The following is a 14,865-nucleotide window of genomic DNA, read 5'->3' as shown; positions in this document are numbered from 1 at the left end:
TTTAATTCCCAAAATTATAATGTATGAATTCAGAGTTGTTGTTGTTGTTTTTTACATTTCATAAGGTCTTTCCAGGTCTTTCTTTTATTAAAATTGCATTTTCCTTTTTTTTTAAATAAAGCAATCTTTTGTTTTATTCAAAGCCTTGGATTTAGTCTCTTAAAAAATGAATTTTCTAGGTCCCTCTGAAACCATGCCAGCATTTTCCTCCTTGGATCCTGACATATTCACTTGTCTTTCTGCCTGCCCTGTCACTGTATCTGGGGCTTTTGGGGCTCACTGTCATTTTAGCAGCAGCTTCTTCACGTTTTCAGTGAGGATTGGATTCAGGTGCAGCATTATTGTTATTCACAGCCTACAATGTCGATTCATTTCCAAACTTTGTGGCTTTCAGCACATTGGAGCAGCTTAAATATTCTCTGTTTGGGTCTGTTCTCCACGTGTGACCAACATCTACATGGAAAGACAGTGTGTTCATGGACAAATGTTTTGAGAGTTTCCATAGCAACCAGCAGCCCAGTTTGTTTGTCTCCTGACACGTGAGGTTGAGCAGTGGGACATTATGTTATACTTCTTATTTGATGCTGACAGTAGACATATTTAGGTATAGCTTGCTTTTATTTACAATTTAACGAATGGCCTACAGTGAATAAATTATTTTCCTGAACATATTGATCAGTGAGAAGCCATTAACTACAACTACTTTCCTCTCCAGGTTAAATAAAAATGTAGTCATTATCAATTTATTAGACGTGATGTCCTCTAATCTGTACAGCATTATAAAGGATTAAACCATTAAAACATTTCTTATGAATTATCAATCATCAATAAAGACATCAGTTACAACTAATGACCTCATTTTAAAGTGTGCCTCATCAGAATGTGGAACCCATGTGGGTAATAAAATGGAAATCAAGAGAATATAAATCAATTTCTAATAATACTGTCACAATTTTTGTATTTTGCCATTGTTTAATATTGTAATATCTATGTCCCTTTGATTTAAAATAAATGATCTAATAAATCTGTGAGAATTAAACTGGCTAATAATGTTTAAATGGCACTGTGAAGATGATTGGATATGATTTCAAAATAATTACTGCTCATCAATAAACCCTGATGTGACCTTTCAGCCCATCTGGGTAACTGAGTCCTGATCACTCAGAGCAGTGAAAGTAGATCTACCTCACAGACCCGGGGTGGCTAATCGGGAGGACCGGTCTGATGTTTGGGCTGCGAGGGCCGGTGTTCAGTCATGGCACTGGGTTGATCATGATGCTGCGACTGCTGTTCCTGGGCAGCTCTTTTTTTTTTTTTTTTTTGCAGACGCACCGTGACGTCACACGTCCGTGCACACGGTCAGAGGTGTTTGAAAGATGGAAAACAGGAAGAGCAAGTGTGGTGCAGAGAAGGCAAGAATTAAAAAGAGGAAAGCTCTGGAAACAGACGCAACCCAATGTGCAGGAATTGGAAACTTTTTCACTAAAGCTCGTGGTTTGAAACGAAAAATGAGGCCGAGGAAACGGATACGAACTTTTTGTTGAACTTTGCAAACCACCGTTCAAGTTAATTATCAAATCAATTAATTGTGTGTCATTATGACGTAAAACATAACGTTAGATAATTTAAATAATAGTATGATGCGACCACATAACTGGGAAACTTTGTCCTGCAGCCCCTCAGAGTCAGAAGAAAGATCCAGAACCAAGCAGCAGCCAAGAGCCACAAGTCCAGAGTGGGAGGTAAGATTGTTCACTGAGTGAATATTATTAGAATGGATATAATGAAGAGTCTGGTGTAGACCTGCTCTATATGAGATGAGAAGTGCCCTGAGATGCGAGATGATTCAGCTCTACATTCATGAAACTGACCTGACGGCTTTGTAAAAAGGGGAGATTTGTGGTGAGCATTTTGACCATTTTAAAAATGTGATTTAGTGTCAGAGGCAGAGCCAATAGTGATGAGGGGAATACTGCTGTCAGTATGGAAGGAACAGGTGAGCTGTTGGAACAGAGTGAACAAGCAAGCATTAGTTCCAATACTTTCTATGCCCAAATGATAGCAGTGACCCATTTTATTTTTTATCATTAAAAGACAGTAAATACACAAAGCCCACAATTGAAAGGGAATAGGAGGAGATAAAAACATTTCCTTTCATTACTGATGTCAAGTTTTAATAAAGTTTGATTTCTGTCTTTTCTCCTGTTCTCCAGATGTTCAGAGGGAGCTGATGCCACATCTGGTCCAGCCGATAGAAGGTCTTGAAGTTCTCTGACTAAAGATGGTCCTCTCACTGGATTTAAGGTTCAGATGCTCAGGAACAAACTCCACCAATGAGCCAGCAGGGAAGCTTTAGGTTTATTAAACATTGGGGGTTTATTAAACATTAATATCCGGATACCGCCGTAGCGAACGAATATTCAGATATTCAGATATTCGGGATATTTGAGTCCAGCCCTATTGAAAAGTATACTGTACTTTGACATTTTCTGAACTACATCCTATACTATGCTGGTAGAATCAACCGAAGGTAGAAAACTGGTTAAAACAAGCTAACAGGCAGAAAAATTGTTTGTGGAAGAGGTTCTGCTGCAAATAAACCAACAGTTATTATCTTAGAATTAATCCAAACGAGGAGAGCAGAGTCTCAGCTGCTTCCTCCCATAGACTGTATATCTTTATATACAGTCTGTGCCTCCTCCATAGGACCTGTCAGTTATTCCAGACTGGACTGTCAATCAAGTAGCCCCGCCCCCTGGCTTCGCAAAACTTTAATGCTCTATAAAAAATTCAATATTGATTTATTTTAAGATCGGCCACCTGATCTCTCATTTTGACCATGAAAACTAAATAAAAAAATATATACAGTCTATGCACCATACTCTGTTTGGCTCCACATTTGCTGATGATCACTTCTGGTCTCAGAAAATGAAAAAACGGACCGTTTTCCGTTTCTGTCTCTTACTGATTTTATTTTCTTGTTGTTGTAAATATAAAATGTAAATCAAAGCATTTTTTAATATTTCATTAGCAAGTTCTGTTATTCTGTGAATAACAAACTTGCAGACAACAGTGCAATAATTATTCTTTATTCATGAGGATTAGATATCTGTGAACACTAATTTTCTTGATATTTGATGCAAAAAAGGACATTGTGATGTTATAAAGAATAGTGTTGGAGATTAGCCCTTTAACTGATGTTCTCATATTTGTGAAAATTAAGTTGTGATGGAACTGTTTCCTTGCAGAGGAAAAAGAGATGACAGTGTTATTAGAAAGTGCAACACATTTTTTAAATATTTGTATTTCTTCTTTTATTTCATTTTTAAGGTTTGCATATACTTGAACACTTATTTCTTCAGAATATAGGTTCTGATATTGTTGTAAAGAATAATGTTGGAGAATGTTCACTCATGTTGGAATAAATCCTCATTGTGAAGCAACTCTTACTTGCACTGAATTGGAAATATTTTAGAAAAACACACTGAATTACAAGACAAGGCTAGAATTAAATGATTTTAATAGTAATGGGTCATGATCAAGTGTGGGCTGATCTGAGGCATGAAAGTCCAGAGCTGAAAATGAGTCCCACTCCGGCCCTGCTACCTCATCAATAATTCAATGCACTGTAATGAAATCCAGGTGAGCCCATGACTGTTAGACTTACGCACAGGATGGCAACTGTGAACACGAATGCACCTGTAAGTATAACTATATATATATTCCTCACTATTTACACATTTTACACTACTGACAGTGTATGATAACAGAATATAGTAGTTTAAATCTGCGGCAGTCTCTGATCTCTCTGTTTCATCAGATATGTGAGGAAGCTGTAAAAGTAGGAATTGTGCTCACTACAATCCCAGGTAAAGCATGGATAAAAATGTAAAGTGCATAAACGTGGAATGCTGTCATGGGGGATTACGTTTAGATTTTTTTTTAATTCACAGAGGGTAAAGACTGTGTAGTCGATGCTGAGGATGGACGTGGCGTTGACTACAAATCGGCAAAGGATGAGGTGAAACATTTGAATTCACTTCTTGCTTCAGTCATCACTTTGTAATTTGCTCACTGGAAGCTCTCACTGCTTGGATGTGTTTTTTTCAATCAGGAGAAAAAGTCCTTCTCATTTGATGGAGTCGTGACTGCCGACAGCATAGAGGTACAAAAGAGTGTGTGACCTCTGATTCTAAGCAATGCAAACTTTTCTGTTTGAATGGAACTCCACCATACCCTGGCCTCTTTACATCTGTTCACTATTATGACGGCAGTAAAAGTGTGAATCTAAATCAGCAGCATTTCCACACTGAGCTCCTGCAGCCGCTAACTGAGTCCATATCCAGTGGGTATAATGGAGCAGTGCTGATATGTGGAGCCTCCACAGAAACAATTCAAGCTCTGACTGACCACAGTATCATCAAACAGGTGCAGCCCCAAACCACACTACAACTATTAGTGGCAGATTCAAAGTTATTCTATGATTAATCTCACTCTTGACTCCGTTTCAGGTCTTGGCAAATCTGTTTAGTTGTATAACATCACAAGTGAAAGAGGAGTTTTTCATCTCTGTGTCATGTCTTCAGGTTTGTCCCTTAAATTTTAGATCACATCGACATACCACATTAGATACACTACAATACAGGGAAATTACGAATGTTCTTCACTGTCAGTTTTATCCAGATGGCAGTGCAGTCGATCTCCTGAGCCTCAACAAACAGACTCTACAGCTTGTAACACATCCAGATCTCGGAAGGTGTGTTTCAATTACACACAGTCGTCAGCAAAAGTTTTCATACCATGTATATTATTGCAATCTTGAGTTTCCAATGACTCCTATAACTTTTAAGGCACGACAGTCTCTCAGTGAGAGAAGGAAGCTATTCCTCCAGAAGCTGCACCCTAAGTCTCGACTGAAATTTCCTGCTGATCAGATGGACAAAGACAAGGACTTCTGGAGGAAAGTTTTGTTTTTAAGATTAACCACAAATTGATCTATTTGTCCACAATGACCAGGCATTTGTTAGGAGGAGTGAAGGTGAGGCCTTTAACCCCAAGAACACGAAACCTACTGTCAAGCATGGTGGTGGTAGTATTATGCCCTGCAGCTGTTTTGCTGTCAGCGGAATTGGCACAAAGTAAAATATGGAATTATGAAGAAGGAGGAAAACCTTATGGACATTCTTTTGGAAAACCTAAAATCATCAGTCAGAAGGTTTATCTTGGACACAGTTGGGTGCTTCAACAAGACGTAGATGCCAGACACACATCAAAAGTGGTGAAAAAATGGCTAGCCAGAAACCCTATCAAGAACCTGTGGACCGCAATGAACAAACAAATGTGTGTCAGAAAACCAGAAAATTTAGGTTAACTGCATAAACTCTGCCTAGGAGAGTGGTCAAAGACACAACTAGAAGCTTGTAGATGGCTGCTAAAAGTGCCTAGCAGGGGTGAAAATTGCTAAGGGTCATTTAACCAAATATCAGTCTTGCTCTATATATACTTTTGACCAAGCAAATTTTGTCATAGTCCCAGAATACCTGCAATATATCTAAAGAACAAAAGCAACAACAAAATGCATGACTGTGTTTTGTGACAAAGACAGATATGTTTCAATTATTCCATCATAGAAAATTCAGAGTTCCAGGAGTTACTGGAAACTTAAGACTGCCATGATATACATGGTTTAAATTTTGGTTGACAACTGTATCCCACTGATACAGTATATCAAGAACACGATAAAAAACATATGGTATACATACTAAAATGTAATATTTATGCCACACTGATACCTCATGTACATATTTAAGTGAGTAAAATATATACAAAATAATTGGACCTCATCTTCTCTCTCAGCCTTGTAGGAGGTTTATGTGAAATGTGTGTGTGTTCTGTGGAAGAAGCCTTCAGTTTGTATGAAACATGCAGAGAGACTCTGAAGACCAACGCAGGTTCTATTTTCAGCAGGTAGGTAGGTTTTATTACAATAGTTAATCAGAGTAAAGACATGTGTGTTACTGCTACATGTGTCACGTTGCAGATTTCACTCTGTGCTTTTTGTGATCAGGTTGTTCTGCACTGTGTGGGTCAGCTTGCCCTTTCCTGAAATTTCTGGTGGAATGAGCCTGTTATTGTTATGAGCTGTTAGCGGGGTGTGTTTCCCACAGATGCAGTTCCCTGTTCTCAGTGAATGTTGAGCAGAAACTCCATCCAGAGGAGAGGGAGTCAGATGTCTGCCGCAGCAGATTGCAGCTGTTCAGCCTGGCAGGAGGAGCCAGCAGGACTGACCTCAGAGGGTCAGTGATACACTCAGTGAAATATCTGTTACATGGGCCACAGGAGCTAAAAATGCTGAAAACCCACTGATGATAAATCATTATTCTGATTGTGGTCACCCACCAGTCATGTTGCTGTATCTGGAGAAAGGCCTGAGTCATCTATTTTTGCTTTGTCCTGAGCATAGGTAGCATTTACACATTTATTATAAAAGCTAAGCGCAGCAGTTACTGAGCGCCTATTAGAGGTCCAAAAGCTAGGACTATTTCTGACCAAAATCCATTTATTAAAGTTAAAATTAAAGCACTTTTACATTTGCATTGCTTGATGGATTGTTGTAGATTTTAAGAGAAGGTCTTCCTGATGAACTAAAGAACAAATGAGGTTGAATGATGATATTCACCAGTCAAATATTGTCTTTACTGATGTCATATCACTCCTCCATAGACCGGCCATAGTCATCCAGCTCACATAGAGCAGATTGTAAATGCAGAATACATACAGCCTTAACATTTGACTCTAGGTTCAGACTTTGTTTCTCTCTCAAATGAAACATCAATCCCAGCCCTGCAGGGAGTCTGGACTGTCAATATTAACTTCCCCCCAAATAAAGAAGCTAGACTCAGAGCTAACAGGTGGATGCTGGGGCGGGGGTGGGCCTTTTGAAGTGCTGTCACTTGCAATGGCAGCAGTGGCAGCAAGAACTGCATGCAAAGAATGAGCAGAGCCCTGACAGCTTGTTCCACCATGATTAAAAGGGTATGTATAGATAGGTTGGATATGTGACATGTGAGCACTAGTAGACTAGAGTGACTGCCTGAATGAGTTTGCAGGTTTTGCCTCATTAGCAACACCTATATTTCTCTCACTGTGGCATGATGTCCACAGTGAAACGGGCCTGCTAATTAAGTCAAAACAGTGAGGACATCATTTACTTTCTATATACACAACATCACTGCCAAAGTCTGAAAAATCTTCTGCCATGGAATGACTTTGTTGCTGTCAAATTTTTTATGTATGTTACCAGTCCCTGGAATGCGTCCAGCAGTTTTATGCAACATTAAAATTAATAAGCCTACATTTAACAGCACAGTTTCTCATTTCAAAGTGCTATAGCATACGCACAATGCAAACACGCATATGATTTTTCAGCCCTTTCAATCATTATATACAGTATGAGCGTGGCCAAAGGACAGAGTTCTAAAGAACTTGGAACTGCCATTTAAGTCATAAAATATGTGTTGGACTCAGTGGTAACAGCTGAATATATATATTATTCAGAGTCAACCCACTGGTGAAGGTTTTGGACCAAATCCCAAATTCTTCTCCCACAATCGAAGCCAACCTCCTCCCTTCACTCCTTAATGACGCCTTAACAGGAAACAGCAGGACAGTCCTCATCTACTGCATCAACCCTGAAGGTTTGTGTTCCTCTGGGCCCCACCGTTGTACAATTATCCACAGGAATAAACAGGGGTGTTGAATTTATTTCAAACTATTTCTCTTCCTTACAGGTCTGATAGATGATGAAACACCTTCTGCTTTAGATTTGGCCCAGAGAGTAAGAAGCTTGGTAACTAAGGCCACTGTCGGCTGCTGGAGTCCAAAAGTGACTGAGCAAAAGATTCGAGACAGCATTGTGAACCTAAGAAGTGTGATAATGTCACAGGGTGAAAGTGAACTCCATGACATTTACAGGCTGGCTGAGCTTACTCAGAACCTGCAGGTAAGTAATGCAATGAGCCTCCACAGAAAATACTTCCACAACATGTTACATGAGGTCTGTTAGAGTTCAGAGCTGCAAATTTGTTCTGTCATCTCTACATCAGGTTGTGAAAAATCAATCATGGGATAAGAGGAGGGAGGAATCAGAGAAGATAAAAGCCAAAACAAAGGTTTCTACCAGAAATACTTAAGTGTATAACACATTGTATTGTATTTGTTTTCAGCCTAACAAGATGAATTCTATATTTTGCTATTATTTGCCAGAGATGTAAATCATCAAACAGCAATCAGCAGTTTTCTCGAGATCATCACTCTGATCACAGAGAAACCACAGAAACTATGAAATATCTACAGGATCAGCTCAGACAAGAGATGGAAGAGCATATCAGAGGTAATGTGCTGTCATTCAAAAATAATCTAACTTTGTGCACAGGGCCAACTATAACCAGTGTGTTCTCATGTTTCCAGAAGGTAAAGGGAATGTAGAAAAAGTCCAGGAGAGGGTTGCAAGAATCCAGCATCTGAAGGAGGCTCTCAGAGAGGAGACATTGAAGAGTGGCGCCGCTGCAGGGAAATCTCAGCTCTGTCAGCAAGTAACTATGGGCATTTTAAACTTTCCATATTATTACAGATGATTTAGAAAATATTCAGACTCCTTTCACTTGTTGCATACTTTCTGTTGCATATTTAATTTAAAACTGATTGCTATATTTGCCCATCAGCCTAAACTGAATAACATCAAAGTGAATCAAAAAGTGAAATTTGTCGTTCATATAAGCAGTAGGACCTTTAATTTGGTGCGCTGTAGTAGCCAGTTTGGCAGAAGTTGCAGTCTTGAATGTTCCTGGTTATGGCTCTGCAGGTGCTGCTGTAAAGGTGCCCACTCTCAGTCCCATGCATTCAATGACATTTCTGTATATGGCTGAAAATACAGCTTCCCAGACCCTGCCCGTGAGAAAAATCCCCCTCAAATGATGATACCAACACCATGCTTTAACATAAGGATGATACTAGCCATGTGATGAGCAGTGTCAATATTTGGAGCTAAACTTTTGTCTCTTCAGAACAGAGAATCTTTTCCCTCATGCTCTTAGAGTCTTTTAAATGCAGTTTGTTAAGCCTCAAGTGGGTTGTTATTACCCTTTTACTCATGACTGAATTCAATCAAGCCATTCTGCCATGAAGACTCGATGATGGAGCGCTGCTGCAATGGATTTCCTACTGGCAGGTTGTCTCGTCTCTGCAGAGAACTTGAGTGACCTTTGGGTTCCTTTTCACCTGTCTGGCCGAGACCCTTCTTGCTCACTTACTCAGGTTGGCCACACATCCAACACTTTAGTCCCAGTCGTGCTGCACTTCCATTTCAGAAATATTGAGGTCACTGCTCCTGTGAACGCTCAAAGCTTTAGAAATACTTGCACCGATTGATGCCTCGCCACAATTTAATAGGTCCACAGTGAGTTTTTTTTTCCTATTTCTGACATGCAGTGTGAATTGTTGGACAGCACAAGAAAGCACAAAAAAACTGAAGGGGTTTGAGTATTTTCTAAAACCTGATTAGATTACACGCTTGCAAAGCTGAGTCAATAGTCTTTTCTAAATCTAAATAAGATTTATGTAAGAGTGGACAACCTACACTAAGACGTTTGTTTTGCCAATTTAATGATTAGTCTCAGTTGGAATACAACAAAGCACAGGAGCAGAGGAGGCAACTTAAGGAGGATCATGGGAGATTAATTCAGGAGGAGGTGGAGAAGATGGAGAGAGACCTGGCACAGGAACAGCTACCGGTGAGATAATGAGATACACTGTTGTTTAACATTATTCTGCTCGCAATCTATCTTAGCTGAGGATGCTGAGTCAGTTTTAATTAATTCGAGGCTGGATTTATGGTGGGCAGTGAAAACCACTCCATTTGCAACTTAATTCTGTTATTCGTTTGCATTTTTCACGGTTCCATCCATTCCTCTGTTAGACAGAGGGTCCCCAGAGAGAGCTGCTGGTGCTGACCAGAGAGAGGCAGGTCCTGGTGCTGCAGATAGAGGCTCTACGATCTGAGGCCCAGCAGGCTGAGAGAGACCTACAGGATCAGTATCACCGACACCAAGCGGAGCTGCACTGTCTGAGGGAGGAGAGCCTGCAGGTGGGCGACCTGTAGGTTAGTGGTTCAGCCTACATGCAGCAAATAATTAGCTGCCTGTGCTCCCCTAGTGTTCAGAACATCTGCTCTTATGCAACATTTTAGTCTCTAGTATGTTTAAATTCAAAGATTATTGTTTCATTTTTCACTTATGTCATATAAGTGTTGAGTAAATTTTGGTCTAAACTATAATATTATGAAAGGAAGCTCTGATGCAGTGACCAGTGAAGGCAGCAGCTATGCATTTTCCAGATACACCGCCCTCCATAATTATTGGCAGCCTGGTTAAGACATGTTGAAAGCCTTAAAATAAATTCAATTTTTATTGCAAAAGCATACTCTCACACTGAAAATTGTACACAAAATGTATTATAGGAGAAGATTAGGTGCTGTTTTGTTGGCAAAAGGGGGGTTGCACAAAGTATTAACATCAAGGTTGCTAATAATGGTGGCACACATGATTTGATGTAAAAGAATTATTGCTTAATGTGGGATTTTTTTCCCCCCCACTGAATAAATGCACTTTAATTAAAGGTTGGATTTTGCTCTTTTTTTCATTGTGGTCCTATATTATTTAGAATTAATGTATTAGAAGCTAAAGAACACATCTTAACCAGGGGTGCCAATAATTATGGAGGGCGCTGTTTATGTAGGTACTGAATATTTAAAATTTGAATAAATAGACAAGGCCTGTTCTATTACCTCCACTTCGACATATGCATGAAAAGTGATCTCAGCACAGTCACGTTTTTATGTTTCTTTCTTTTCTCTTGTTCATTTTAAACACTTTTGCATAAGCTGTAAGAATCTCATGACATTTGATATCCATGCCAAAGAAATTCAGGATAACGATATCACAATATCTGCAGAGAATTAAAAAAAAAATAAAAAATGCTCCTGGTCAAATTCACCTTTGTGTATGTTACCAGTGTACCAGTGAGCAAATATGTTTTCTTCTTGTGTTACAATAGACTGAACCATCAACATCATGGCTGAGGTCATGCTATTAGCTGATTCAGTGGCAAAACGAAGAAGATTTAAGTAGTCTGCAGTTTACACAATATTTGAGCTTAAGAATCACACTATAAATATGATAAAAGCTTCAGTAGTGGTAAAAAAAACAAAAAAAAAACAGGATTTTGTAGATGAACCACACACATCAGACACACTGGTTATACAGAAGATCCAAGACTTTTAACAAAAGTCTGATTCAACTGCAATGCAAAAAGATATAATAACCCTTTCAATACATACGTCTCAGTGTGTTAAAAGTAGCTGCTTGATAAAATGTTGCATGTTTGGCATTTTTCTTTTCCATTCCTTGTCCATTTCACTGCTCTCCAGGTGTTCAGAGTGTTTCGTCAGGTCAGCGAGGAGCAGAGGAAGATTTCAGAGGGCAGATACAGAAGTGTGCTGCTGGAAGCCGTGCAGGATGCCATCTACCTGTCCGCCCAGAACCAGCAGCTGCAGGCCGACAACAAACAACTCCGCAAAGGTCAGTGCATTAACCTCTACCAGATATGTGGGTATATTACAGATAAAACCTAAACTCTTTTAAAATTCTTCTTTCACAGCGCTGGGAGAGTTAAAGGATACTTTAGCTGTGCGAGGTGACGCCATGGCTGAGCTGACATCTCACCAACAATAAATGTATGATCAAAAAATTAAGTTAATTAATCACTACTTTGTAAATTACATGAAATAAATGTTAAATACACGTGTTTTTTTTCCAGTTTATTGGTTTAATAACACGCTATCTGACATTGTGCTTGGCAAAGAATGTGATATGAAAGAAAAAATTACAATAGCAGCAACTCTTCAGAAATGTTTAACTCAAGATATATTATCCATTATAATACGAATTTACTGCAACAGTGTAACAATAATAAAGTCAACTTTTGTGTCATTTAAACTGTCAAATTCGGCATCGGCTAACGTGACTGTTAACATTTGATACGGTTACAAATCAAACACATGGGTTGGATTCAAAATGAAAAAAAACCTCCTGTTTCAAGGCTCAAAAGGCAGATGGACAGAAGGCAGAAAACAAACCACATCTGAAAGTTAATCTCATAGTCTAAAGTGTGGTTCCTTTGATGAAGACTCTCCTATCTGTAATAAAGGTAGGCTGCCAGTCCAATCATAGTAACAGGCAGGGGGAAAAAAGGAGTGAGCTGCAAACCTAAGATGACCCAAGACATCAGAGCATTAACCAGCATGGAGCAGGAAATGACAAACAGTCTGGTGATCCCGCTGCCATGCTTGAGCACCACAGACATCAGGAGTCCATTAGCTGCTTGTCCCGCTATGATGGTCCAAACCACCCCCGAGTAGCCCTCCAGAAAGCTCTTGTCACTAGCTACAGCAGAGAAGGAGGACAGTCCATTGATGGCCACACCAAACATGTAGAGGTAGAGATTCTGCAGGCTGAGGGGCAGCTTCTGGCTCTTCAGCACCATCTCGGTGTAAACTGCCGCCAGCCCTGAAACGCAGCAGTAAACCAGCACCAGGAAAAGACCCCAAGTTGTGATATGAAGCCTGGGACCTTCCTCAGCTTCGCTCCCCACGGGGTCCTCTAAATTCAGGCTGCTGTAGCTGTGGAACGCCCCTGCGAACATGAGCAGCCCCAGGGCTAACCACTGAGCAGGCTGGAGCCTCTTGCCCAGACAGATGGAGTAGAGCAGGGCAGTGGAGGCGATTTTAAGATTAGAGAGTACTTGGTATGAGCTCGGGTCCATGTAGGCCTGCATGAGAACGACCAGGTTGTTGTTGAGGGCGTAGAGTATGGCAGGGACTGCGTAGGGGGCAACAAGGGCGAGGCGTGGAGGAGCATATAAGGCTGATTTACCCCCAGTTAGAAGAAGAGTCGCCAGCGAGATGAGGAGTTTAGCTAGCTCAATCATTACAACACATGAGGACGGGTTGAAAGGGACTTGACCATTTACTTTGGTGATAGTGATGAGAGGGGCATGAGTTCCATAGATGAGGACCATCAGTCCCAAAAGGATACCCCACTTAATCCTTTTCACCCACTGTCTCTTAATCCTTGCTGGGGAACTGGGCCCCACATTCTGAATCACAATCATCCTCAATGACACACAATACGCACTTTTAATGTCTAATAAATTCAAATACTCACTACAGTGCAAACTTCATCACTTTAGGCTATTTAAAAATGAAAAGCTATCAGTTTCAGCCATTTAAATATCAATTACAAAATACTTCGATAAACCACTCTCTGTATATCTGTCTCTTTATATGTATATGTGTGTGGTTGAACAACAAAAGGTCTAAGAAATATTTGCAGGTAATGCAACCTATTTTACACATGACCGGTGAAGAATCCAGTGGGTTTAAATATCTGCTCCAGGCAGCAAAAAACAAGACAGGTTATGCAATCTGAAAAATCTTAAAACCTTGGAGGCACAAAGTCTGACATGCTGTGGTAAAACTGAACAGATGCAAGTGGAAATGAAACATCAGTAATGAAACGAACCTGAAACAAAAGCGCAAGTAAAAAAAAAAAAAGCAAGTCTTTTTGAGTCCCAGTGAAATTCCAGTTAAATGACTATAGCTATTATCCAGCTTACACAAAAATGTTGAATTCTGGCCTGTCATGAGCCAGCAGCTGCAAGAGTGTTTCTTTCTCTTGTTTTTGTTGTGTCGCTGACAGGACCGGCAGTCAGTCCAAATTACTTTGGTCCTTTTTTCAAGCTGTTCATGTACTCTTTTACAGTCCTTTCAATGTTGGGCACTGCATAGTTCTGAGCTGCGTAAATGCCAGTGAATGTTCCCAGCAGAACTCCCAGGATGGCAGAAGAGCGAAGCTTGGCCACCACATAGCCAGCCAAAAAGCCCTTCAGAAACGGAGATCCCAGCACAGAGCTTCCCTGTCACAGCAAGAAATAAATAAGCAAATAACAGAAGGACTTCTGGCACAGTCCCAACACTGAAAGGTAAAGGGTCACATTCATCACACTGTCAGTATGGTATCATAATGCTGGCCTACCTGAGGGATTCCTGCGGACACTTCGTTCTCTACTCGCCTCTGGATCTCCTCCAACTGATTTCTGAGCTGCGATAGATCTTTCAGTTGTTTCAGGGGATCCTAAATAAAAACAGGTTTGCAAATCTGGATTAGACAAACAGTACAGCAATCCACTGTAGCTGCTACTGTAGGATATCTAACGCTGCTGTACAACACAGCCTAAACCTACTGACAGCATATCCAGTGAAGAGCGTCTCTGGTTACTACAGCAAGCAGTTGAACAGTTCTCTGGAAGTTTTCTGATTAGCAGCTAACAGCACAACTCAGCCGGCTCAAGGGACGATCAGTTTCATTTAAAAGTCATCCACGTCCTAGTAATTAAATTTATCACACAGCTAACCGCTGCTGAGAAAAATCGTGTTTTCGCCCTCTTTCTAGCAGTTGCTGTCATCCGACGAAACACGTGAATTTAATACATTTAAAGCCGCACCACGGTAACTCACTAACCTTGTCATCCGCCATTTTTGCTCAGTGTGTGTATCAACGTTCGGCTGGTGAGCCTGAGCTGGTTCTGCAGCTCGATTAGTCTGGCCTGCGAATACTAGCGGTTCACATGGGTTCAGAAACACTGCAGTACTATTTCTGATGTGGATTTATTTCAGTGCTTTAAAAATGATTTACAAATTATACATGAAAATAAAGAAAAAGATAAGCAGCTTTATTTACTTCCTACAAT

The 14,865-nt window shown here is 40.2% G+C and overlaps 3 protein-coding genes across 3 annotated transcripts; 1 reads left to right on the top strand and 2 right to left on the bottom strand.

Annotated features, from left to right (window-relative positions):
* The first annotated feature begins 1,363 nt into the window (after positions 1-1,363).
* On the top strand, positions 1,364-11,862 carry si:dkey-201i24.3 (kinesin-like protein KIF17). Its single transcript, XM_051954590.1, has 19 exons — positions 1,364-1,565; positions 1,676-1,742; positions 2,214-3,869; positions 3,954-4,021; positions 4,115-4,165; positions 4,300-4,428; positions 4,512-4,586; positions 4,674-4,756; positions 5,857-5,967; positions 6,168-6,296; positions 7,558-7,697; positions 7,791-8,002; positions 8,106-8,171; positions 8,266-8,392; positions 8,470-8,594; positions 9,672-9,791; positions 9,977-10,144; positions 11,486-11,636; positions 11,716-11,862. The coding sequence occupies exons 3-19, from the start codon at positions 3,761-3,763 to the stop codon at positions 11,787-11,789; spliced, it is 1,938 nt and encodes a 645-aa protein (XP_051810550.1). The 5' UTR covers positions 1,364-1,565; positions 1,676-1,742; positions 2,214-3,760; the 3' UTR covers positions 11,790-11,862.
* Positions 11,861-13,237, bottom strand: slc35a4 (solute carrier family 35 member A4). The gene has a single exon (XM_022189495.2). It carries the CDS (start codon positions 13,225-13,227, stop codon positions 12,250-12,252), a length of 978 nt encoding a protein of 325 aa, XP_022045187.2. The 5' UTR covers positions 13,228-13,237; the 3' UTR covers positions 11,861-12,249.
* A 143-nt stretch (positions 13,238-13,380) lies between these two features.
* Positions 13,381-14,733, bottom strand: LOC110948106 (SLC35A4 upstream open reading frame protein). The gene is made up of 3 exons (XM_022189497.2): positions 14,637-14,733; positions 14,151-14,249; positions 13,381-14,031 (listed from the first exon to the last, which is right to left on the bottom strand). Exons 1-3 carry the CDS (start codon positions 14,649-14,651, stop codon positions 13,834-13,836), a joined length of 312 nt encoding a protein of 103 aa, XP_022045189.1. The 5' UTR covers positions 14,652-14,733; the 3' UTR covers positions 13,381-13,833.
* Between the last annotated feature and the right edge of the window lie 132 nt (positions 14,734-14,865).

This window comes from Acanthochromis polyacanthus, chromosome 10, assembly GCF_021347895.1.
Source record: "Acanthochromis polyacanthus isolate Apoly-LR-REF ecotype Palm Island chromosome 10, KAUST_Apoly_ChrSc, whole genome shotgun sequence".
NCBI lineage: Eukaryota > Metazoa > Chordata > Actinopteri > Pomacentridae > Acanthochromis > Acanthochromis polyacanthus.
The sequence above is the reverse complement of the archived record's forward strand: the minus strand, read 5'-3'. Positions and strand labels throughout refer to the sequence as shown.